The sequence below is a fragment of the Peromyscus leucopus genome, chromosome 5 (genome assembly GCF_004664715.2).
Source record: "Peromyscus leucopus breed LL Stock chromosome 5, UCI_PerLeu_2.1, whole genome shotgun sequence".
NCBI classification, from domain to species: domain Eukaryota; kingdom Metazoa; phylum Chordata; class Mammalia; order Rodentia; family Cricetidae; genus Peromyscus; species Peromyscus leucopus.
Genome location: NC_051067.1, coordinates 39,183,342 through 39,210,777, shown reverse-complemented (window position 1 = coordinate 39,210,777; position 27,436 = coordinate 39,183,342). Strand labels below are relative to the sequence as shown.

The following is a 27,436-nucleotide window of genomic DNA, read 5'->3' as shown; positions in this document are numbered from 1 at the left end:
TGCTGTTAGAATTGAGGGGAATTTTATCCAACCATCTATCTATCTATCTATCTATCTATCTATCTATCTATCTATTTTTATTTTGGCCTTCAAAATCAAACTCTAATGAGTAGCTCCTGATTACTTTTATCTTATTTATGGGATAGTCTGTGACTAGGGTTATCCTAATGCCCCTTTAGTAGCAACATAAATAAACAAACAAAAGCTAGGTGCCTGGCTCGTATCCTCCACCTCAACACTGAAGAGACTGGGTTAGGACAATCACCTTGAGGCAGAGCCCAGCGTTCTGATACATAGTGGGTTCTAGACTTCTCTCAAAACAAACAAACAGCACCAGTATCCCAACAACGCTATTGGATGATGAAACCATTTCCAAAAAGGATGTGAACCTCAGCACCATGAAGTGAAAGTGCAACTTGATTAAGACGAGAGGCTACATTCAATCAAGGCAGGCTCCGGAGTTGTCACACCATTTCACAAGCCTTTCACACGACCTTCCAGTGTGGTGATCAGAGTGTGGAAGAGGAACAAGCTGAACAGCAGGCTTAGAAGCGATCGATCGCAGGCTTTCTGAAGACGGCCCCTTAGAGAGGAGAGGAAAACTTACCGAGAGGTCATCTCCACGGAGAGCATTCCCTGAGAGGTCCAGGTGGGTGAGGGTAGAGGCAGTCAGAGGGTTGGCACTGAGAGACTGACAAAGGCTGTTCACCCCTGCAAGGAGAGAGAGAGACCACCCACGCTCAGTGTCCACTCTCAGAAACAACGAGGCTCGTGAGTTTCCACAAACGGCCGCATCGTCAAATCTACTTGCCAGGCCTACAAGGCCAGAGCTCTGTCCTTGGAGGGGACCACTGGTTGTGGGTTCCGTGACAACCCCTCTGGGAAGCCACACTTCTCACAGACAATCTGCACTTTAGTCTTACAATTTATACAAGAACAGAAAGTGTTTTACTTTCAAGTCCCAGAGTGATGAAAGCCATCTGGCTGATGATTTTGAGCCTACATTTAATCCTACCAGATGATTGTTGACTTCATGAATAGTATTTAAATGATACACATGCAAATACCAGTCATTCGGGCTACTTAAGTATTGGGAGCTTGATAGAGGAATATATTGTTCTATTTAAGTGCATTTATGATCCAGGTAAAACTTGGATTGAAGTGGATTTTTAAACAGTGACATGAAATGCTCACAATGTGAAGGAATAAAAAAGAATAAACTGTTTCCTCTGGTTCTTGTTAGAAACAGGGTTTCCACTATGTATCCCAGAGTAAACTCAAACAGGAGGAAATCCTCCAGCTTCTGCTTCCTGGGGGTTAGGATGACAGAGTAGACCACCATGCCTGGCTAAAATGAAAACTTGCATTTAACACACTATAAATTTTTTATATTCATGACAGAAATGGCTCAGGCTGAACTTAACTGAGCTGAGAGGTGATCATTCCAACGGGAACCTATAAAAGACCCCTGAGCTCCAGGGAGACTGAACACTGGGGTATGGAAAAAGAGGAGACAGACGCATTGAGAAATATTTCAAACAGGTATAAAGAAGAACCCCTTGACTATGAATTCAACATTTATTGCTTATAACATGTACTATTATACAAAGACACATTCTTTGTCCTCGAAGAATCTAGAGACCATCATGAAAAATGTTAAATTCCAGAACAGTGCTACAAGTGCTACATACATACATACATACATACATACATACATACATACATACATACACAGAGAGAGGGGGGGGGAGAGAGAGAGAGAGAGAGAGAGAGAATTTCAAAAATTCTTTATTGAAAGCCTAACATACAGTAGAAAGAGGTGTCGGAGACTCAAAGACATCACCTGACAACATACAGTGGCAGACACAGAGCAGGGCAGGGCTTTCTTCCCGGGGGCTCTGCATTTGTGGATTCAGACAACCATCACAGAAATGTTCCAAAGTTTGGATTGTTTTGTTTTGTTTTTAAGTTACAGTTCATGCTGACATCAAGCACTAGGGAGGCTGGCATAAAAGAGGATTGCCAAGAGTTTAACAAGCAACCTGAACTACATTGCCTGAGGGACAGGCTACACAGGACCGCCTCCCAAAAAAGCCACCACAAATTTGAGCTATATTCTGAGACCCATCTCAAAAACCCAAAAACAAAAGAGGCCTATATATGAGCATATGCCGATGTTTTTCAAGATCAGCATCCCCTAAGTGATACAATATATAGATGTGCTGGTTAAGGTTTTTCTTTGTTGCTGCTGTTTTTTTTTTGTTTTGTTTTGTTTTGTTTTTTGTCAACTTGACACAAGCTAGAGCCATCTCGGAAGAAGGAATCTCAATTGAGAAAATGCCCCCCTCAGAGTTCCTGTAGCTAAATCTGTAGGCCATTTTCTTGATCAATGATTGATGGTGCCACTCAACAGCAGGTGGTCCAAAGAATTATAAGAAACCAGACTGAACAAGTCATGAAGAGCAAGCGAGCTAGCAGCACTTCTCCATGGTTTCTGCTTCAGTTCCTGCCTCGAGGTTCCTGCCTTGAGTTCTATCTAGCCCTGGCTTCCTCTGATTATGGACTGTAATCTATAAGCTAAATAAAACTTTTCTACCTAAGTGTGTTTTGATTGGTGTTTTATCACAGCAATAGAAAACAAACTAAGATAATAACTATTTACACAGACTTAAATTATAGCACATACTCTAAATAATCTAGAGATGACCTAATACATACAACAAGATGTGGGTTATATGCAAAGGTTATGCCACTTTATATAAGGGACTTGGCACATGGAGGGGGAGACTTTGGAACCAATCTCTAATATCCCACAGACCCTGGGGACAGCCATCCTCAAGATCCAGTGAGGCAGCTGCCACCAGTCACACAAGGACCAAGAGCATCCAATGCAAGGTGAACTTAACTGTTTCACAGATAGAACCTGCAGTATCATCCCAGAGCAACCCTCTATAACATATGTGTATACATAATATAGAATCTATATGACTGCATGAATTACCAACATCCTTTCTTTTATCCTGTCATCCAGATTCATCTTTTTGTGTGTGTGCACATCCATGTGTGTATGGGGGAGGGAGGTATGTGTTCATGTGGAGGCCATTAGTCAGCCTTGGAGCTATCCTCCTAGTTTGTTGAAACAGGATATCATACTGACCTGGGGCCCACCAATTAGGTTAAGCTGACCAGTTAATAAGCCCCAGGGATTCACCTTTCTCCTCCTCAGTGCTGGATGACAAGTATCTGCCACCAGGTCTGTATTTTTGCTTTTTTGTTTTGTTTTTTGTTTTTGTTTTTTTTTTTTTTCCATGTGGGTTCTGAAGGTCAAGATCTAAACTTCACACTAATAAGGAAAGTGCTTTGCTTTCTCCCCAGCCATTTCTCCAGCCCTCAGTGGTCACCATTCTCTTTTTAATGGAATCACTGAGCTTAAAATATATGGAGAATACCAGACTCTCATCAAGAAAATCATTTATAAAGTCATGTATGTAAGTGAAGTATTATAAAACCCAATAAATAAATTCCAAACTGAGAAGACCAAATTAATCCTGACAGCAAAGAGACCCTTGGCAAGTGTAAGTGCCTGGCAAGTAGCCAGCCTCTGACTAGACTCCAGAGAGACCCCGTTACCAGCCCAGCTTCACGCTCCTAAAGCAGAAGCCCCTGGCCCCCACCCCAGCCTGTGTTTCACACGAGGCCTGTATTAATAAGCTCGGGAATGGCAGGAAGTCACACACGATAGCACTGGAGAAATTCGGGGCTCTTACGACCCAAACACAGCACAGATTGGCATGCCATCCTCGGCTCTAGTTAGTGTGGGATTCTGACCATGCTTCCTATTCATGATTGGAGAGTTTACAGCTGGAAGAGGTGGCTCCAGATGGTCCTGCCTTGACATCATCTGCCAGCCAGCAGGACGCTCGTGGGAGTCCAGGAAGCCATCAAGCAGCGAGTGTCTGAGGTGAGTTAGAGTACATGCGGTAGGGGCCATGGGAGATTGTCAAAAGTCTGTCTTGTTATGGAACCATGAATATGCATGCTTTCTAGGAACTAAAACATGCCACAGTTAGGAGAAACTTCAAACTACCATTTAAAAACTCTAAACCTTTCAGAACCTGCATATATGCCTTGAAGAGACCAGTATTTTTTAGACTGAACAGTTCAAGATACATGTCTCAAAGGGACAATTTAAGATTCTCTGGATCCTATTTTATAAAACAACACTGATTCTCAAAGCACACATTTTCATACAGATGCTTGATTATATGAAGGAGACAAGTCGGAAAACACTAGTTATGACGGTTTCAGGCACCAGATGTCCTCAGCCAAGGACATAAAGAACCTTTTATTGCTAGTACAGTCACCCGACTCCTGCCTCTCTGGAGAGACAGGACAGGAGTGGGGACAGGCCACTCAGAACCCAAGCCCGTCCTGCAAAGGACAGAGGGTCACTGGAGCCCTCTATTTGTTTTACCATAACTAACAAATACAGGAACACAGGTGCATATTAGTATATGTAGAGAACTTCCATACATTAAGAAAACCTATTTAGCCCTGTAAATAGAAAACTGCCCAAGAATGTCAGGTGGCAACATTCCAAGAAGATACAGAAAAGACTAAGGGAAAGTGGGGGAAATGGCCTAAGCCAGTGGTTCTCAACATGTGGGTCATGACCCCAAAAGACCACTGGAAATTACAGCTATGAGGTAAAAGTGGAAATGATTTTCTGGTTGGGAGGTCACCACACCATGAGGAACTGTATTAAAGGGTCACAGCATTAGGAAGGTTGAAAAACACCACTAGAGAAAAAGAGAATGCCGGGCGGCAGTGGCGCACGCCTTTAATCCCAGAACTCAGGAAGCAGAGCCAGGCGGATCTCTGTGAGTTCGAGGCCAGCCTGGGCTATATAAATTGAGTTCCAAGATAGCCAGAATGTTATGCAGAGAAATCCTGTCTCAAAAAAAACCAAAAAGTAAACAAACAAACAAATCACAATGCACTGAGTGGCAACAGCCTATGCATCACCAAACACAGCCCACGTGGCTCGGCATGCACGTGCGGCATCAGCACACGGCAGGGAGGTTGCGCCTCAAGAGTGATGACACTGAAAATAATCTCGGCTTGCTTACTTAACCTATCAGTTATCTTTGAATTCTTCATCAGAAAGATGCCAATAAATTGATCATCATCAGAAAAGGGCTCTTCAGAGACTCAGTTTCTGAGCATGACAGGAACAATAAAGGAAGTGAATCTTAGCTTGGAACCTGTATATGGTTTCTGGCAGCAGATCAGCTAACACTGACCTGGGGGAATTTCTCACTAGTCATTGACATGCATATGTTAGTGTTGAACAGGGGTACATGCGCATGAGATAGGGAGATTTATAAATCACTTCCAATTGTAAAACACTCCCAGTGTAATTCCACAATCAGAGTGACGTTATGACTGCATGGACCATCCATCCTCCAGTGCCGCAGGCGGTTAACTGAAGCCCAGCCGGCGATGCCACCCTGAGCCAGGGATGATCTCAAGCATGGAATGAGTAATGCTTCTACCAGCCAGAAACTTCAAACCCCAAATGCAGAAAAAGAGAGAGAGAGAGAAAGAGGTTTGCCATGCAGCCTGGGATGGAGCAGGTGGGGAAGGTGAGCTGAGAGGTAAGAGCTTCGAAAAGAAAGTTGGAGGGAAGCTAAATGTCACAGTAAGCAGTTCGCTTCATTAGCAGTAGGCACGGGCAGGCTGTCCCCGGTTTAACTGAAAGTGCGTAGTAACCCAGGAGAGCACGCCACGGAGATGGTAATGGTCCTGACGGAGATGGTGACTGTACTGCTGGTGGCGATGGTGTCAGTGACGGACACATCGAGAGTGGCGACCCTGATAGTGATGCTGACAGTGTGTGTGTGTGATGATGGTTACGGAAAGAGTGAGGGGCAGTGATGGTGAGGATGACTGTGATAGCCACAGTGAGGGTGACAATGATAACGTGGTGACGACTCTGAGGGTGGCAGTGACAGTGAGTCACAGTCATAGCAATAGCAACAAGGGTGACAGCAGACCACGACAGCAATGGTTTGGTGCCAGCCACTGTGAGGGTGATAATAAGAGTGACAATTATAACAGTGACAATGAACGTGGTCGTGATGGTGACAGAGATAATGATGGTGATGCTGAGTGTGATGGTGAGTGTGACAATGATATCATGGTGACCGTGATCGTGGGAAGGCAGTGGCAGCTGCTGGCAGTATTTATTAAAGTGCCTGAAGCTGTGCCATGTTTATCAACTCATTGAACACCACTACTATGACAAAACGGCGATTCGTGTCTATCTCACTAGTCAACCTGGGAATAGAGACGAGGTCGGCAGTTCCCAGGAAGTGGGAAAGCCAGGCTTCAACCACAGGTAGTCTGAACTGACTGATGGACAGCAGCAGAGAATGCCACTTAAGAAATGGCAAGTCGTTCAATTCTAGAAGCCTCCTTGAACCCCACAATGGCGCAGGCATCGTGCCAGGAACTGAAGATTCAGACACAAGAGCAGCACGGGCCCCAGGGGACCCATTCTCATAGAAAGGACACAGCACTGAGACAGTAACACCCCGGGTGTGATCCACAAACAGACAGAGGGAGAGGCAAGGGACCCGGTGGTCTCAGGAGCGGGGAGTCTGTCGAAGCAGGGTCCCCCACGGATGACGACTGTGTCGGGTTCGCTGGAGCTCTGTGAATATCTGGAGACGAAAGGATGTTCAGGCACCAAGCAGAGCATGGAGACAAATTAAGAGGGGGGGGGGGGGCTTTTCCGAGACTGTTAAAAGCTGCTGCTGGGCACAGCAACAAAAGGCAGAGGTTTGACGAGGAGTGACGAGATAAATGACAGGGACAGGAGGGAGTCAGACCTGAGAGAAAAAGAAACCATTTCTGAGAAGAGAAACTAGAATTGGGGGGCTATGGTGGGGACTCAGCAGCAAGCCCCAGGGCCTCGGTGTAGAGTAGACGTCCGCTCTGACAGCTGGAGAAGGCAACATCTTTTGCCAAAAATGAACCAAGAGCAGGCGCCTCCAGGAAAGTGAGTTACGAGGCCAGAAGCAGCCAGCCTGTGAGCACTCCCTGGTTCAAAGCTTAAACAATTAGGACTGCATGTAAATTTAAAAATTGTTTTCTACAAAGAAGCCATCTAAATTTAGATTATTAAATTTGAATTGTAAAATATCTTTACCTTAAAACTGCCATCGTAATATAACTTGTCCATTTTAATCAACCACATGGCAGAGTAATAGCTGGTCAAAAGCAACAGGTACAACAATCGGAGACACAATATGGAGCACATCATGCATACTGTACCTTTAGGCGACAATGAGGTTTTAGAAAGGTTTAGATGCTTCAATCCCCTTGGGAGTTTGGCAAATTGAATACTTAAGGAGGACACACCTGAAAAAGGAAAACAGACTGTTAGAATTTCAAGTACTCAGAAGCATGACTGTTTTACAACGTGTGAAAATTAAGTCGGAGTTCAGGAAAGTGGATGTCCTTTTCTGTCTGAAGTTAGGGCTGCTTTTGTGGCCATTCTCTGTCCTGGCCCCCTTCCTCCTGTGCTACGCACTGATCGGAGAAGCGGCAGGGGCTATGCATACAAACAGTGTCTAAATCGTTATCCTTACATACCCCAGTCACCATGCTGTTCACAGCAAATCCATGGCCGGCGAACTGACTCCGTCAGTGAGTGCCTAATATGCAGGCCCCAGGACCTGAGTTTGAGCCCCAGGGACTGCATTTTCAAAAAGCCAGACACAGTGGCACACGCCTAGCATCCCATCACTGAACAGGCAGAGACAGTGGATTCCTGAGGCTTGTGGCCCAGTCTCGCCAAATAGACAAGTTTCAGATAAAAGTAAGAGCTCCAACCTCAAACACAGTAGACAATGTCACTGGAGGCTGGAGGTGGACCTCTGGCCTCCACAACATAGGCACACCCATGTGCACGCAGGCACATGCATGCATATGTGGACCCGCATAAAGACGCACACATATGAATATAAAATAATGAACAAATAAGCATGTGCTCTTCAGGTGGCTTCAGGTTGCTGGTGACCTGTTACCAGCTGGGATATGTTCTCAGAGGTCAGTAAACAAGTTCTCCTAAACCAAAGTCTTGAATGCAAGCAGCCATAAAGAACTGTTGTCCCTCTGTCTCCCTGTCCCTCTGTCTCTGTGTCCCTGTCCCTCTGTCTCTGTCTGTCTCTGTATGTCTCTGTCTGTCTGTTTCTTCTCCTGGGTAAATAAGACACAACTCCTCTAGGAAGGGAGAGGAAGACCCTTCCTCATCTCTGTAACCTCTGTCTTAATGAGCTGATTTCTCTTTGGAATGAACAGATGCAATTTCATTATTGTCAAGAGCAGGGTCATTTTAACTACTCAAGTAACAGCTCTGCTATTACCAGATGAATTCTGGTTCCTAATTAGCTTATGGCTAACAACCTCAAACAGAGAGCTGAGTTTTGAGGCTCGGGATACCTCACAAAGAAATTCTCCTATTTAAAATTAGGTGTCTTGTACGGTTCACAGTAAGTGTGGGAGACTGGAAATACTAGTTCACTCACTCAGGAACTGCAAGGAACTAAGTGTTCTTGTAAATAAAAATAAGGAACAGATGAGCATGTGCCCTTTCTAAAGTCCTTCAAGCAGCCTCAGACTGCAGGTGAACGATGCTCCCCATAGGAATTGTAGACTAAGAAAAAACCCAGTGCCAGACATGAGGCACCTCTACTTCAGCAGCAGGTCAGGGGAGCCCAGGTGCTGGGCCATTGCTGTTGCCCTTGGTTACCTCTCAGAGTTAAGTACCCACTACCAAAAACACTACACTCTTCAGGCACAGAAGTAGAAGATTCAAGCTAGAGCAAACCTGAAAACCTCTAACTTGCCAAGGGAAGCAATCAATGGTTTTTATCCAGCTGACCATCAATGAACTAAAACAAAGCCCAGCTCGGCAAGATAGCCCTAAAGGTACAATGGTGGAACTCATCTTGGTGGCACCCAACAACTGTCTAATTAGACTTAGGACCCACTCAACAGGAGGAAAATGGTGCCTGGTACTAAAAACCTAACCAACTACTTAAGGCCAATCAGGTCATGAATCTTAAACGAGAGCCTGCTACTGCCATTTTAATAGGCCACCATTGCCAGCTGCGTTCTAAATTTTGTCGTTACACCAACAGATAAGTGCAGCTCGCCCTCATCGGAGCTTCTCTTCACAGCAAATGCACATCATTACAGAAAACCGCAACAGGTCATAATGCAACACAACTCCTGCACCTAAGGCACAAGAAACACTGCACAAGAGGGAGCAGAAAGACTGTAAGAGCCAGAGGAGCAGAATGTGTGCTGTGAGATGTGCCTCTAGAAATGATAGGGATGCCACACTCATAATACCGCAACAATATGGCTGACTAACCAAACCTGAACAATGATGGTATCAATAGATATCTTAATAGAAGAGAGAAATCTCATGGGATCCCACCATTAGACAAAGAAACTACAGGCAGCTGATGACTGCTGAAAGAGAGAGAATTAGCCTCTTCAAGGGATGAGTCCCTTAACTGGTTATTCAATACAAAGTGGCCAACCCTGATATCATATACACATGAGCTACACTAACCAGACTCAGCAGGTTGTATTTATATATTTATGCATGTATGTATATATGTGTAATGATAATAAAAATACACAATCAATTGGGGAGGGCAAGAAAGAAGGGAAGTGATATAATCATTTAATTTAAAAAAATTAATTTCAAAGATTGCATAGGAATATAAATGTTATAAATATTCAAAAGTCAAAAATGGACAGGAGAGGGGAGAAGGGAGTAGGAGGGGAGAGGGAGGGGAGGCTGTGGTTGGGATGTAAAATAAATAAATAAATAAATAAATAAATTTTTTAAAAAGTAAAAAATGGCTTATCTGAATAAAAATATGAGATGCTAAGAGACATATCTACACATGTGTGTTTAAAAGCCAAAAATGGAAAAATGTAAAAAATACACCAAAATCACAAACTCAAACAAACATTGTGTAGTTGTAATAAAATAAGTTAGATTTCCAAAGTATCACCAGAGATAAGTGTGACATTTCACCAATGAAGAGGCTATAATTATTCTAGTCTGTATGCTCTGACCAGCATTCTGAAAATCTATTAAATGAGTCTGACAGAAATGAAAACACATGCATTCCTACACACAGGCACACACATATACAGACAGAAATCCTTTCTCCAAAGAGCACTTTGAGCATACATGCACCAGTGGTGACCATAAGTTAAGTCAAAAAGTGTATCTTAATAGTGCAATATTACTTAAATAATGAGAATGGAAGGAACTATTCTCTAACTTCAATGCTGTATGTTTTCTAAATGTTACTAATACTGTGAGATAAAACTAGAAGCTTGATAGAAAAGTAATCAGGAGATCTCCAGATACCTAAAACTTAAGCAGTATAAAAAACATAACAAATGAAGCCTGAAAAATATTGAGTAGAAGAAAAATTATGATGCCAACATTCATGAAATACAATTGAATCATTAGTCATATAAAGCTATTAAAATTTAATGAAGGTAGTTCTTCAAAAACCTAATAGAATTAATAAATCCCACAAAGACTAGTTTAAAGGAGACTATCAGTGAATGCTTACAGACACTACAAACACAAGCAAAGGCAAAAATACGCTACGCTTAAAAATTATTTTAGAAAAAGTGGACAAACTCCTTAGGAAAGACACAAGTAAAGCTCGTGAAGGAAGAAATAGTTTAGCCCTTCAAGAACACACATCTGCAACTATTCCAGTGCTGGTGATTGGAGTCAGGGCCTTGCACAAGCTGAGCAAGTGCCTACCACGGCACTACACACTAGTCCCCAAGAATTGAAATCTCTAAAATCCTCTCCACAAAGAGAACCAAAAGCTACGAAGTACATTATGAGTTCTTGCTATCTAAGTCATTATTTATAAAGTTCTGTTACTTATGAGCAACTGCATTAACCTACCAAATCAGGTGTCAGAGTACAGGCATCATTTCCCAGTGGTGGGGGCAGGAGACACAAACCCTACAGGTAATGTGTAGCATGAGTAGAGCTCCTTTTTCTTGCTCTTGGTAATGGCTGTATTGGAATATTCACTTTGCAAACACTCACTACAATGTAAATATGGTGCTGTAGTAGCTATGGGGCTTGAATGAAGGACCTGGTGCCTAAAATAGTGTCATTGGGAGTGGTGTAGCCTCTGAGAGGTGGGGCTTTCTGGAGGCTGCTTATGTCATTAGGGATATGTCTTCCAAGGGGACTGCGCAATTCTGGTCTCTTTCTCTTTCTTCCCTCACTAGTGTTGTTGTGACACAAGATCCATCCACAATGCAGTACCTGAGGACAGGCCCAGAGGAAATGTGCCAATCCACTGTGAAGTGGAGCCCGCAGAACTGTGAGGCCTGAGCAAGACTCTTCTCCTTCCACTCAGCTGTGAGTGTAATACTTGAGGGATTACAGTAGCCTGACACAGCTGGGGTTTAACGGGCTTTTTTGAATGTTCTTCGTCTTTCCATGACAGAATTTATTTCAAAAAATAGAAAACAAGTGTGGCGGCACATACCTGTAATCACAATACTCAAGAGACTGGAGCAGGAGGACTGTGAGTTTGGATCTTGTGAGTTTGGATCTAGCCTGGGCTGCATAATGAGATCTTATCTCAAAAAAAAAAAAATGGGGGGAAAAATGGGAATGCCAGACTCTCACTTTTAAATTGACAAGTGGTAGTTTGAATAGGAACAGCCCCAGAGACTCATGTGTTTGAATGCTTGGTCCATAGGAAGTGGCACTATTAGGAGATGCCTTGTTGGAGGAAGTGAATCACTGTGGAGGTGGGCTTTGAGGTCTTATATGCTCAAGCCACTCCCGGTGTGACAGTTCACTTCCTATTGCCTGTGGATCAAGATATAGAACTCTCACCACCTTCTCCAGCACCATGTCAGCCTGTATGCCGCCATGTCCTGCCATGATAATAATGAACTAAATCTCTGAAACTAAACCAGCACCAGTGAAATATTTTCCTTTATAAGAGTTGCTGTGGTCATGGTGTCTCTTCATAGCAGTAGAAACCCTAATTAAGACAACTGGCATCAACACTGCCCACTCTTGATCCTTTTCCAATATATGATTTTTTTTACTTAGGAAAATGCATTCTGTGACATTTTAACACTCTATCCTTAAAGCCACATTCTGTATCTTCAAATCACTGAAAGCACTGTAGCTGGGACGGACAGGGATCCTGGCAGTCCCAAGCCAAGTGTTGGGATCAGAATGGCTCTGACCCCTCTAAGATTGCCCCCACCTCCCCTGTTCTGAGTGCGCTGAGGTCAGGCTGTTCTGTGGATGTTTTGCTGTTTGGTATATCTCGTGGTTTGGCAGCTGTGGCTTCCTGGAGCATGCTGACCATTCCTTGACCCTGGATGAATAGAACAGAATTGATAAACAATTCTGTTTGTTCCTCCTGAAAGGGTATATAAGATGGGGAAGAAAGAATAAAAGGGTCCTGATGCTTGCAACTTGACTAGTGTGTGCTGTGTTCATCCTGACTTGCCTCGCCAGGTTTTGGGCCCAATTGCCGTGCAGGCATGGCAAATGGAGGTCCCACCAAGATCTGGAAATAAGGGTTTGAAGGATGGGGTCGCTCCTGGGCTAGCAAACGGAGAGAACTGGGGATAATTAAGGTACATACCATGGGGAATGCTACAAGTAAATCTCAGATGGCCACTGAGATCACCAAGGTTTTAAAACAGCAAGGAACAGAAATTAAGGGAAATACCCCAGCTGCATTTGTTACAGTTGATGCAGAAGTCAGTCCTTGGTTTTTAATTGGAGGGGGATTGAATATCCCTAATTGGGAACAAGTGAAACAGGACTTACAAAGGGCCCTTCATGGGAAGGGCCCAGATAACTTACCTATATCTACATTTCCCTTATGGAGATTAGTTAAAGATGCCTTGCTAACAGAGAAAGTTAAAGTACAAGAACAATTAGCTGAGGCTACTAGACTTTTTAACGAGGCTCAAGAGGAAGAAACTAAGAAATCTGTAAACACTGTTGATGAGAAATCAGACATATTATGGGACATGGAGACCGAGTTGTCAGAATCAGAAGGAGAGGACTCTGAGGAGAGATTAAAGCAAGAAATCAAGGAGTTAAAGAAAAAATTAAAACAATATAAAGTGAAACCAAAAGTCAGTTCAGGCAAAGAGGATGCTGTCGGCACTCAGCTGTCTGCACCACCTCTACCTCCGGCCTATTATGAGGAGGAGGATTGGAAATGGACAAATGTAAAGGAGTGTTGAGGAGTAGCCTTCCAAAAATCAGGTGCCCATGCATTCCCGGTCATAGAGACAGATGAGAAATGCTGCTTCTGATGTATCAAGTGAAGCCAGAGACGGTGTATTGGAGTCTGGTAAAAAAAAAAATCCCCCAGTGCTGATGCCTGTAGGGATACATAGCCCTATCTTCCTTCTGTTTATGCTAGTGGTTAGACTATGGGCCGTCCGTCGGCTCGTATACCTATGGATAAAACTTTAATGATTCTATTCCATCTCATCCTGACTTTTGAGGAGTCTGTTAAAGTCAATTATTCTTCTGGGAAAATTTTAGCATTTCCTCCTTTCCCTCTTTATTATACTGAGGCGGGAAGGGGTGCTTTATTAAAATTGTTATGTTCAGAATTGCATGCAGCCTTAGCAGTTGCTGGCTTGATGATGAAGAATTCCTGCTGCCATTCTGATGCCGATGGAAGCATCTTCCCAGTTTCCTGTCCAACTGCATAGAATAAGGAGAGGTTTTGGAATCACTGCTGCCATTGTTACTGCCATTGCTGTTTCTGTTGTTGCGGCTGCTACTGCAGGAATTGCCCTTTCTCAAAATCCCCAGCAAGCTGATGTGGTGAAAAGAGTCTCTAATGCTTTGGACATTCAAAATCAGATAGATGGACATGTACATTCTGGACTGCCAATACTTAATCAACAGATGGTGTTGGTACAAGAACAATTTGATTTGTTATGGACTCAACAACATTCGACCTGCTCTCAGATGTACATATCTATGTGTGTGACCCTGGGGAGGGTTGTTGATGCTTCTCATGAAGTTTGGAGGCTGAGTGGGTATGTTTCAGGGTCCTTGGGTATGACATTTGTGGATTTTGCTGTGCAGCTTTTTTATGCCATACAGGCCATTGATGATGCTGGAGTTGTTCCAATTTCGGATATTGGATGGTGGGGTTGGGTGGCTCAGGTTGGAGGCTGGTTTCAAAAATGGTCAGGATCGCTTGCTATGGCAACCCTAGGACGTCTTGGAATCGGGGTATGCTTCTGGGCCCTCTGCCAACTTAAAACGCAATTTACCACTCATGCAGGTGTCTCCCGACAGGTCCGCTAGCTGTCTCAGCACATACTGAATCCACGCAAGTGTGGATTCAGAAGCTTGATAAGCGGTAACCAGAGACGGGTAACTTCCTAGGATAGCATGGGCACCTAAGACAGGAAGTATGGAGGGCACTTTCCTATGACGGGTAAGTTCATGCAATTGCCGTGCAGGCGCGGCACCAAGCAATACCACAAAGCTCACTGTTCTGCTTCAGGGAAAGGTTTGCCTAATGTAACTTCGGCAGGTGAGTTTGCCCAAGCAAAACTGTTAGAGCTTTACTCAGATCCCCTGGAGTGTTACAGTTCTGCTCTGCCCGGCCCCCTCCAATCTGGCTCCTCTGAAAGTTGTTTCTTCTCTGCTCCACTCTGGTGAAAGAAGGTCTTCACCCAAATCTCATTCAAGAGATTTATTGGGAGGGAGGAATCCAGGAGGTGGCTGGATTCCTCTGCCAGGGTGAAAAGGCCGCAGCAAACTGAATAGGCACAGGGCTTTTACAGGGCTTCTTTGAGTTGCAGTTTTTCCAGGATGGAGATTTTCAGGGCTGGAATTGGTCAGATTTCAATCCCTGAGCTTGGACAAGCTCAGCGATTGGCTGGATTTCATGCTCAGGCATTGGTTGGGTTTCCTGCTCAGTGATTGGTTGGTTTTTGTGCTAAGTTGGTCAAGGGCAGGGTATGTTTCATGGGCTCTGGTTTCAGGGCCAAATTATGTTTCTTTCACTGGTCCTTTTTAACCCTTTGCTTCTGGTTTCAGGAATGAATTGGCTCTGGTATCAGGGTCAGGGTGTGTTTCTTTGGATCTGGTTTCAGGGCCAAAGTATGTTTTTTTGGCTGGACTTTTTACCCTACAGTCACTTTAAAAGTAATACCTCTCAGGACAAAATTTATCTGCTAGACATTAGCATTAAACCTAAGTTTTGCTGTATTTGGGTTGATTTCAGTTACTTTAACTTTTTCTTTGAGGAGACATAGTTTTTAAACATTTAACGTGTGTGTGTGTGTGTGTGTGTGTGTGTGTGTGTGTGTGTGTGTAAAACATTTGACATCTGTGAATGCCCACACTCAAATCAAAGACAAAAATGGACCATATGCTTTAGGTATAGATGGAGTGTGTGCTTTACACAACCAGGCATACTCACACCTCTGTTTACTCATTACCTGTAAACACACTTTAAAAAGGAAGGTACCCCAAACCTAGCAGTATTTTCTTTTGAAATACTGCAAAGCAACTCAAAGCATCACAAGTGATAAATAGCAAACTCCTATGTTTCAAATACATGCAAAGTCATGCTGTGTAGTTCTGAATTATTTTTCAATAGGTCTAAAAGCAAGGAGAATTATTAAAGGCAAATAAATAAAAGCAAAGATAAATATCTTTTTATGAAATTTTAGATAATTAATTAGAAACATATAATGGCTATGTAAGAAAATACATCATTAAAAACATTTTTCTCAAGTAGGCCAGACTGGCCTTGAACTCCCTCCTGGCCCCACCTGCAGAGTGTTGTGATCATAGACATTTGCCAAAACAGCTGTCTTTAAAACATAGTTTTATATCATAGAGGAGGAAGAGGTTATAATGAATTATTGTTCTGGATGGTTTAAGAACAAGAATAAAAAAAACAAACAAATACTGATTATAGTCGTTGTTAAAGCTGCCTTCCTTAGTGGAATGTGGCATCCATTAAGACAGTTTCTTCAACAAAATAAAGAGAAAGGAGGACAGAGGAGAAGGAGGAAGGGGAGAGAATAGGAGAAAAAGACTATACATATATACATCCTTGTACACACACAAACACACACAAACACACACACACACACACACACACACACACACACACACACACACACACACACAAAGAGAAGTACGATGTATTTACCCTGAGGAAGAGAAGAGTGAGACACTGACCAGGAGAGCTCTACAAGCTACCACACAAAAGCCCCCACTTCAGCACAGTTCCGAAATAGTCTCAGCAGGTATGAGACTGTAGGTGTTGCCAGGAGACAGGGAAGAAACACAGATGCTCTGCACTGGCTGAAGCTGGTTTCCCGATGGCATAGGAGCAGAAAGTGATCACAAATGAACAAGGTCTTTACAGAAAGGACAGGGGACATGGTGAAACTTTGGGCCAAGACTATTCAATTCAACCATCTGAACTAAACAAAATAAAGCAGAGCCTCCAGAGCGTTCCATGAGCATTACAACCTAGTCTACCACCTAAAGCCTCCATTGGAGATTTTATTACTGGATCTTCTTAGGATTTTTAAAAAGTATGTAGAAGATGTATTTTTCCCTTCGAAATGCAACTGTTCTGGCTTCCTCTACTTCAAAGCATTTTTATCTAATGAAAAAGTAATTATACAATGTTTCATATGCTAATTTGCTGTCCATCATTATTAACTCCCATACACAGGAAAATTAAATTTGACATTGTAAATTTAACCCCATTAGTCACATGTGCACTTAAAAGCTTCCAACGCCATATACAGTTTCAACATTGGGCCACCCTGGTGTCACCGAGATTCACATGGTGAGAAATGGGAACAATAGACCCTGACTAATCTAAAGCATTATGTTAATAAGCTAACAAAATTCTGCCTACAGAGCTCAGCAACGTGGTAAGGAGAAATAAATGCAAGTCTTATTCTGTGTCTGTCACGAAGCATGTAGGGACCAGCATGGCTCCCACTCCTTGGAGAGCTGAAACAGGTTGACAGACATGATTTCAGAGCAGTCTGATTTGGAGAACCTACCTCAAAAAGCAAAACAAAACACAAATATATAGAGATAGGGACTCTAAAAATAACAAATCACATTAAAATTTAGAGATTTCAGAGCTGAAGAGATGGTTTATGATAGTTAAGAGCAATGGCTGATTTTTCAGAGGAGCAAGTTTCAATTCCTAGCACACAGTTGTCTATACCTCCAGTTCCAAGGGATCAGATGCCCTCTTCTGGCCTCCATGGGCACCAGGCATGCACATGGTGCACAGACACACATATGGGCAAAACACCCACACTCATAAAATTTAAACCCAAAAAAGTCATAGATTTCTACCAATTCCTGTTGGAAAGTGGAGGAAAACTAAAACAGAGTTAATAACTGAATGAAATAAAATGAACTGTTTCTGTTTTTTCAAATAAAAGAAAACCAGGTGTGGTGGCTCATGCCTGAAATCTAAGCACTCAAATGAGGAAAGCAGGAGGATGGTCATGAGAGATTACCAGACCGGACCAGAGAGTGAGTTCAAGGGAAGCCTGGGCTGCAGGGGGAAAGGAAGGGTCACAGGGTTACAAGGTTATCAGGGCTTCAGGATCCCAGGGCAACAGACCTCCAAGGAAACAGGGCAACAAGGTTACAGGGCTACAGAGAAAGCAGGGAAGTAGGGCAACAGGCAAATAGGGCCACGGGGCTACTACAGGACCACAGGGCTGCTATAGGACCACGGGACTGCTACAGGACCACGGGGCTACTACAGGACCACAGGGCTACTACAGGACCACGGGACTGCTACAGGACCACGGGACTGCTACAGGACCACGGGACTACTACAGGACCACTGGACTACTACAGGACCACTGGACTACTACAGGACCACAGGGCTGCTATAGGACCACGGGACTGCTACAGGACCACGGGGCTACTACAGGACCACAGGGCTACTACAGGACCACTGGACTACTACAGGACCACGGGACTGCTACAGGACCACGGGACTGCTACAGGACCACGGGACTACTACAGGACCACTGGACTACTACAGGACCACTGGACTACTACAGGACCACAGGGCTACTACAGGACCACTAGACTACTACAGGACCACGGGGCTACTACAGGACCACTAGACTACTACAGGACCACGGGGCTACTACAGGACCACGGGGCTGCTACAGGACCACAGGGCTACTACAGGACCACGGGGCTACTACAGGACCACAGGGCTACTACAGGACCACAGGGCTACTACAGGACCACAGGGCTACTACAGGACCACGGGGCTGCTACAGGACCATGGGGCTCTGAGCAACAGGGCAAGGAGGGAAGAAGGAGAGAAAGAAAGGCTGAAAATAGAGGTTTTAGGAGGGAAGGGAAGAAGGAGAAAAAGAAAACAGATTAAGAAGAAAGAATTTGAAAGTTAAGGGATATTGGTGGGTGAAGAGGAAACGGACTCAACCTGCCTACCTTTTTATGTTCTGAAATTCAGACCTATGACATTTAAAAAGTATTGTATTGCTCCACTCTACTTAACAATGAGGATATTAAACGTGATTAAAATGATCAATCAAAGAAAGCACTGTTTTGTATCTGCCACAGAGAAACTTGACATTTGAATCAGAGCAATGGTTTAAGAAACACCTTTGACATATAATGGAACAAACTAACTTGTTCAAACAGCACAGAACTGCTTAATTCTACCTCTGAAGGGGACCTGCATAGCCAGATTCAAACCTACCATGCACAGTACACTGATCCATTGACCTGAACAAGTGAGGCAGGAAATCACAGGGGGAGTCTGCACACACGGTCTCCTCCATCATTGTCCCAGACACCTAAAGATGCAACAGTTTCCTCGCCCTTAAGGCATGAGTGAGAATATCTGCACCACATCCTCTGTCATCAGGTAGAGGCAGGAAGCCTGGGACTTCCTGGATGCACAGCCACAGGCTGCTCTTACTCTGTGGACCATCTCCTCCTCCCCTTCTCAGAACATCCTCCTGGCAGGCATTCTTGTTATCAACTATTCTAAAGATGAGCCAGCTCCTGAGACATGAAGAAGTCAGGTGACCTGCCTGACACAACTCTGTCAACAGTTGGGAGGCCCAGAATCGAGCCCATGTACTACAGCTTCAAACCTGATACACAGGGATAGGCAGGATCAGAAGTCCCCAAAGAGGTCAACAACAATCCCAAGAGCTATTTCAAATCAGAGCCACCAAGGATGGTCAGAAGATAAACACTGGGTACCTTGGGTCAACACTCGTAAAATAAACAGCATTAGGTGAGAATCTAAATCACCTTTAAGTTAAATAATCATACTTGGAATAAAATAAGGGAGGAAGATGAACCTGACCAAACTGACATCATATGAACTGAACTGAGCTAGGTAGGTAGCTCATCCTATAAAATGGAGGTAGGAGGATCGCTGAGAGGTTGAAGCCATCCTGGACTACAGACTGAGACACAGTCTCAAAAAATCCAAAGGAATGCCATGATGAACCCATTACTTTTATGCTAGACTAAGGTTTTGGTTTTCTTTTTTAATTAAAAACACATAAAATTATATAACTGGAAGTTCACCAGGAAGAGGAGACTGCCATACTTAGGGAAGAAGATGAAGTGAGCAGAAGGCTTCACTGGCTTCCGGGAAAACATGTAACTTCAATTCAGGAAGCAAAAGCAGATGGGCAGTCAGCATCACAAAGTGACAGACAACACAAAGTTCTCATACCCATCACTGTGGAGCTCACTGTGGGGCCAGTAAACAAAGTCCTGTGAGAAGGAGGGTGTGATGGCTAGTGTATGGTCAACTTAACACAAGTTAGAGTTATCTGGGAAGATGGAACCCCAGGTGAGAAAATGCTCCCTTCCAAATTGGCATGTAGGCAAGTCCACGGGACATTATCTTAATTGGTTATTGATATGGGAGGACCCAGCCCATTGTGGGTGGTGCCACCCCTGGGCCAGTGGTCTTGGGGTGCCATAAGAAAGCAGGCTGAGCTAGCCTTGGAGAGTAAACCAGGAAATAGCATGGCTTGCTTCAGTTCCAGCCTCCATGCATGTACCTTGAGTTCTACCCCGACTTCTTTTGATAATGAGCAAATAAACCCTTTCCTCTCAAAGTTGCTTATGCCTGGTGTTTTATCACAAAATACAAGTCCTAACTAAGACAGAAATTGGTACCAGGAGTGGGGTATTGCTATGAAAGACCTGGTGTTTCATAGCAGCATGGACAATGACTTTCCCATAGCTGCATAGATAGGGTCCCCTCTTTAGTACATCTCCCCCTCTATGTACTCTAACATCTCCCATGACCACAAGGCCATGTAATTGGGGTAAAATGATACAGTTAGCTGGGAGATGCAGAAGAGAGTGACCTAGATAAGGTGAGGGTCCAATAACTATTCTCCCTACATCCCTCCTTTTGTGAGACAATGTCAATAGCCCTATCTTGAAGGTCTCTTGTAAGCAGTCATAGCTGCCCTAAGGATGACGACAGCTGTTAGGTTGAAAGGATAACAGTACATAGCACCCTGTACCTCCCTCTGGTGTTTACATTCTTCTACACCCCCACCCATGTTCCCTGGGTCCTGGAGGAAGGTGGCATAGATAGGTGATTATTCTCCTCTGAAAGTTCATGTTGGCTCTTTCAAGGAAGTGTCAGTTAATCCCAGGAGTCAGCAGCTAAAGTGATACCAAAGTAAAATGTAAGCATGAAAAGATTCTCTTACTTGTATCTGTTGGTCCATTAGAAGAGCAATGTTTTGGTACAGTAGCATGGATTGGAGTCCCACCTTAGTTAGCTATCCATAATCCAAGGACATTCTCCCTGAGCTGAACCCCTTATTCATCCTGGACATTTCCATGGGGCCTCTGTGCATCTTCTCACCTCTGATGACGTGAATGGGACTGGCTCAACCTATGTGGCCAGGCCCAATGCCAAAAGGGAATAGGGCAGTCCACAGGCCTGCTGCTTCCCAGGACCGTGGCCCACTATCAGGGCTGCTCCAGATAGCCATCCCTTGGATTCAGCAGACCCCTAGCTAGCCCTGTACTTCAGTTGCAGTTAGCCAATGCCTCTCCACAGGTCACACCAAGCTGCTGAGAGGCCCCCTAGATGGGCACACGAGCTGTATTGGGGGAGAAGGGGGAGGAATGGACACAGCACACTCAGGAAGAAAGCTGCCAACCCCTGGATCGAGAATAATCACTTTCACCTGCACAGCTCTAGTCCCTTATGCATCAACTGACTCACTCATCAACTCACCTCCGATGCTCCTGGGGCCACCAGGAACCACAGCACACCCGGGCCCTACACATATCCTGCATCCTAAGTATTTTGAAAACAATAAATTCACAATGCTCTCCATTAGCCTGCAGAAGACCCTGGCCTTCTCATTAGGGAAGCAGCTGGGGGGGGGGGGGAGGTACCACCCCTAGAGATCTTCCTCTATACCCGGGGTGCCCTCTGTGCCTCTCTGCTCTGTTTCTTTTACCCCTGTGGTGAACTGCTGGTCACGCTTTAAGGCCTTCCAAAGATTCCCCGGCACCACATCTGACCTATCAATTTTGACTCTGTCTTCTGACTCACATTGGCTTCCAAGTGACTAGGAGAGGCCCCTCCACTTGGCTTTCTGTTCTCCTACCTGCTCACAATTGCCAATGGGCATGACCTACATGTCTATACTACCTCAAAGAGATAATATAATGCCCACCATGGGGCTCAGAAATGTCCCCAGAGCTCCAGCCCTGCCTCGCTGTCCTCCATGAACTAACGTCTTTCTCTGTCCTAGCGGGATCTGCACACTGGCCATCAAACACTGCCTCCCCCATGCCCAATTTCCTGGGCAGTGCCTGTCTCTTGTATTGTCCTGCAGTCTCTGATGACTGTGGGACCTCTGAGGGTGGCCAAGTGTCTCTAACAGCTCCTGTGAGCCAGTCTGTCATGGGTGATTTCCCTTTGTACAGCCTTTGTCTCCCGGAGGACTGTGTGGTGATATTATTCAATTTCTCTGCTACTGTAGCACTTAGACTGCCACCATCAATCCCATAACCAGCAGCCTCATGAGAAGGCTGGAGAGCTTTGTTGTTTGTTAAAAGGTTTTTCCAATTTAAGCAGTTCAGGTACTATGTATTTCCCGATTACCAGTCTCTCACGCTAGGCCGCTGTTAAGCTCCCAGATGCATTTGAATCATGGATTATCTTTTTCTCTGTATTAGTGGGAGGCTTGAGGAGTGTCATCCATCACTTCTAACTCACTTTCTTCCTCTTCATCCTCCAACTTCCCTCATGTTCCACAGATTTGGATCCCAAAAGGACTCATCAAAGCTCCTCTAATCTATCTTCTTTTCTCCTTCCCGCCCCACAGCCGTAAGAAGTGGCAAGCCAACACCTCCATCTCCTGGCCTCTCTTATTGAATTTACCCATCAAATCAGAACCCAACCGGGGGTGGGGGTGCTGGAAGTATGGCCTCTTCCCACTCTAATTCTTCCTTCACACAAATAAATTCCCTCTGGATAGCCAGCTCTGCCTGAGATGAGTGTCTCAGTACATATAGTAAGAGCCGCTAAGTCCGCAGGAGCTGGCTGGTACTTCCGCTCCTTAGTGATGCTCTCGAAGGCTGCAAAGTCTGTCTTAGACCTTCAGCTCTTCTTGGGGAATCTCCATACTCACCCAGTAGGGTCCCCTAATCAAGCAGGCAAGCCTCTTTATACCGGAGAAGGCTGCCGCCACTCTGGGAACCTTCCCACCCTCCTCCTCCTGATGGCTCAGCCTTAGTTAGGGGTCTTACTCCTCATAGCAAGGACAATGCAGCTGTCACTACAGTAGAAGGCGCCCCGTTTCATAACACATAGAGAAAGGGCCATACTGGGATTCCCTGCCTCTGACGCACAGAGACGCCCCCCACCCCACCCCCTCACCCTCCCACTCCACCCCCCGCCACAGTTCTTCATTCACGGCAGAAACAGCACCACTGCTCTTCTTCCCTGGTCGTGGGGGTCTCGTGCCAGGAGTCACGGTTGCTTTGATGACGGTGGCAGCTGTCATGCCTCTACAGCAGCCTCGGATGCACTTACCCAGACACTCTCTCCCTCTGCTCACTAGATCACACCTTATGCTTCCTCTCCACAAGCTCATGACAATCCCAAGGCTGCAGACTGTCCTTAGACTCTGGTATGACAAGAAGTCCGTGCTGTAAATAACCAGGGTTTGCTGTATCGATATTCATATCACAAAGCCAACAAACTTTCTGTCTGGGAGCTGCCAAGTAGGGCTCAGGGTAGGTGGTTCAGGGGCGAAATCAAATTCCACGTGGTGTTTAACGCCTCAGAATTCTGGTCGATTAACACACTGAGGTCCTATCTGCCTCAGGTTTGAGCTTCCTGTACATAATTGTCACTGCCCCAGGATGTCTCTTCTATGTCGCAGACCCTCCTCTCTGACCCTTCAGCCCACCCCAGCTTTTGATTGTTTTAAAATACAAATCATTGTCATTGGAAAGTTCAGAACTGCTGCCATGCTGGCATACACCTATAATTCCAGCACTCAGGAGGTAAAGGCAGGACAAACTGGAGTTCAAAGACAACCTAAGTTACATGAGGCCCTGTCTCAAAACTAAATAAATAGAACAAGAAAGAAGAAACAAAAGTTATTACTCTGGAGATTGAAATTTCAATATTTTACACATAGCTAAATTTCCTATGATTTTAAAAATGACCAAGCATATTTGATAATTAGCCTAAACAAAAAGAATCAATGAAAAGCATTCCATTCCTGCTGTGGAGCAGAGGTACATTAGCAGCACCATCATCCCAGCACTCGGGAGGCAGAGGCAGGAGGCTTGGTCCAAATTTGAAGCCAGTCTGGGCTACATAGCGAGGCCCTGTCTATATACACACACCTCTCCCCTCATAGTGAGGCCTGTCTATATACACACACCTCTCCCCTCATGGTGAAGCCTGTCTATATATACACACCTCTCCCCTCACGGTGAGACCTGTCTATACACACACCTCTCCCCTCACAGTGAGACCCTGTCTGTATACACACACCTCTCCCCTCATGGTGGGGCCTGTCTATATACACACACCTCTCCCCTCATGGTGAGACCTGTCTATATACACACACCTCTCCCCCTCATAGGGAGGCCTGTCTATATACACACACCTCTCCCTGTCAGAGTGAGGCCCTGTCTATATACACACACCTCTCCCCTCACGGTGAGACCTGTCTATATACACACACCTCTCCCCCTCATAGTGAGGCCTGTCTATATACACACACCTCTCCCTGTCAGAGTGAGGCCCTGTCTATATACACACACCTCTCCCCTCATGGTGAGGCCTGTCTATATACACACACCTCTCCCCTCATGGTGGGGCCTGTCTATATACACACACCTCTTCCCATCAGAGTGAGGCCCTGTCTGTATACACACACCTCTCCCCTCACAGTGAGGCCCTGTTTGTATACACACATCTGTCCCCCTCACCCCTCACGCTCCTAAAAGAAAAAGACAATGAAAATTGTTTCTAAAGGCTCAACCCCAAGAGTGAAGTAGGTGTTCACAGCCAGCCAAGGCAGTGGCAAACACAGCAATGAATGAACTTGGAGGAGAAATGGGCAAGTCTCAGGCTGCAAAGATATTTTCAGGTGTCCAAACTGAGGGAATGTGTCCAAACTGAGGGAATGTGGACAGAATACACACTGGAGGTCTGGTGAGCAAATAGCGGAGCAACGCTCCCAATGACCCATGGCAACCGTATCTGTAGCAGACACAGTTGATGGCGGTGGATAAAAACACGCACAAAGTAGCATCGCTGAGGTCGGAAGGTGGAGGGAAAAGCATCTTTGTTGAGCACAGACCCTCACTCACACAAAAGACCCCTCTATAAACTTCACCATGACTGTCGAGTGCCATTTTTAAAAGCAAACTTTTCAAAACAGAATGAAGTTAAATTCAATCCAACTCCATTTAAGGGAAGTTCTTATTGCATATGAAAAGTCTCGCACTAGATGCTGTGTGTCTAAGGAGGGATAGGAGGAAGCAGGCATGGAGAGGGAGTGACAGGCAGTGGGTGCCCCAGGAGTAGGGCACAGCGGCCCGTGCTCAGCTACAGCACGAGCAGAACACAGTGAGTTAAACCAAAGGATTTCGGGGGCTCCAAGGGGAGGAGGACCTGAGAGAAGAAACAGTACCTGAGGGGACAAGTTGTCCAGGAGTACATGAAGGACACAGGACGGGAGATAAAGGGCCTGAGACTCACTCTTCCCCTCCCAGGCCCACAACCTGACTTGTGGTCTCCTAGGTGGGTCTCCTTTCTGAGGTTCAACCACACTGATGCTGGGACAAATGCACCACTTCCATTTATCCAAGTGTATTACATCCCATTTATCCACTGATGATCACTAGGCTGCTTGTGTGTGTGTGTGTGTGTGTGTGTGTGTGTGTGTGTGTGTGTGTGTGTGTGTGTGTTGCTCCTCTAAACCTGTGCTTACAGGAGTCTTTGTGCAGACCGTCTCATTTCTTTTGATAGCCAGGAGTAGAATTGCTAGGTCCTTTGGAACATCTGTGTTTAACCTTTGAAAACCTCTCTCTCTCTAGTTTCCAAATGGCTGCATCTTTTCCCGTTGCCCCCAGCAATGGCAGCATTCTTCTTTCCTCCCACCCTCTCAGATGCATTTATTTCTACCACAGCCAGATGACTAGCTATGAGCTAGTACCCCACTGTGCCTTTAATTTCCACTTCCCTAATGACTCAAAGTGCCCTGCTAGCCCACCGGTCTTCTGGAGTTCACCTCCTTAGAGACATGACTACTTCCCTCTACTGATCCAGCCCAGTCAGTAGCTAAATACAGCCAGATCCCCACATCTTACAAACAAACCCAACACAGCTCCCCTGACTCCGGGAGGTGCTGGGGACAGTTTCCACGTCACCACACTCACCACTCTGCCACTTCTCACAGAGCCGGCAGAGAGAACAGCTGCTCTTCCTACAGAAATGACGACACCCCAGAGAACCCCGCACTCCAGCCCCCCCCCCCCCCCCGTCTTTATTTTCAGCCTGGGCTCATGCTTAGGCTGCTTACCAGGTGACCTAGTTTTGGATTCGGGCCTCCACCTTCCTGCAGACTCCCTACTTCAGATGACGGAAGTTACCCCCCCGAGGTTCCCGTGTGAATGCTACAAAGGAATCCTTTTCCACGCACAGCAGCATCCCAGTCAGAAAGTAAATGCGAAGCTGCCTGGGTGCCCTCAGCTCAGCTGAATAATTAATCTTCATCAAATACCTAACATTGAAAGATGAAAGGCCCTACTCAACAAGGCTGGAAAACATTTCCAGCAGCAAATGAAAACAAAATGTTCCCTCCAGAGATAGCGCGATTCCTTCTCCAACCCCATCCATCAATGTTCTGAGACCAAGACGGAGAACTCAGCCACAGGCCTCCCTTCCTGGGTCAGCAGCAGGCACTGCCTTTGCCACTTATGAGCACTTTCCTTTGAGTTCCCTTTCTGTTTGCGGTGGTGGGATTGTCCCGGGAACTCACACGTGACAAGCAAGCCCCCGCCATACCCCAGCCCCAGATGCAAACAGGTTTGATAAATCTTTCTCCTCACAAATCTGGTCCTTCAACCTCGCCACAATCACACATTCAAGTCTAATCAAGTATTCCAAGACACATGTGGCAGGCACAAATTTAAACTGGTCACCCAGATTCCGGCCCCTCTTAAATGCTTCCTATAGAGCAGGACAGACAGGTTACTATAAGAGGGGCTCACCGCATGATTGTCAAATCAATGAATTCTAAGCTTGTCTACAAAGAAACCACAGGCTGGGGATGGAACTCAGCAGTACCGCATTCACCCTGCATGCCCAAGGCTCTGGGTTCACTACAAGGGGGGGGGGGGGCTGGGAATTGAATTGATGCACAGGCCTGCGTTCTCAGAACTTTCAAGGCAGAGGCACAAAGGTACAAATGTGAGACCAGGCTAAGCTACATAGCTTAAGTCTTGTCTCAAAAAAATAAGGGCCCTAGGAGGTATATGTTGAGTGGGTCACCCTATCACAGAGGTATCTGGAAGAAACAAAAGCTTCTGAGACAAGTTCTAGCTGGTCCCTAACCTCACAAAGTGCCTTCTGAGAGGTGGAAGATACAACCTAAGCAGCCTCTTGGATCTGGGAGTGGTCTCCACCAGCAGTGAGCAAAAGCAGAGGGACCCTGAGGCCTTCGCTCCAAGGGAAGTTAATCTTCTGTTGACCAGAGATAAGGAAGA

General features: G+C 45.3%; 1 protein-coding gene across 11 annotated transcripts in view; it reads right to left on the bottom strand.

Annotated features, from left to right (window-relative positions):
- Carmil1 (capping protein regulator and myosin 1 linker 1) overlaps positions 1 to 27,436 on the bottom strand; it is a 299,648-nt gene that overhangs the window by 109,540 nt on the left and 162,672 nt on the right. For all 11 annotated transcript variants that reach the window (XM_028880526.2, XM_028880554.2, XM_028880547.2 and 8 more), the window contains exons 12-13: positions 7,339 to 7,425; positions 608 to 711 (exon numbers count right to left, since the gene is read on the bottom strand). In XM_028880526.2, coding sequence (XP_028736359.1) covers positions 608 to 711; positions 7,339 to 7,425 — 191 coding nt within the window. The remainder of the gene's footprint in view (positions 1 to 607; positions 712 to 7,338; positions 7,426 to 27,436) is intronic.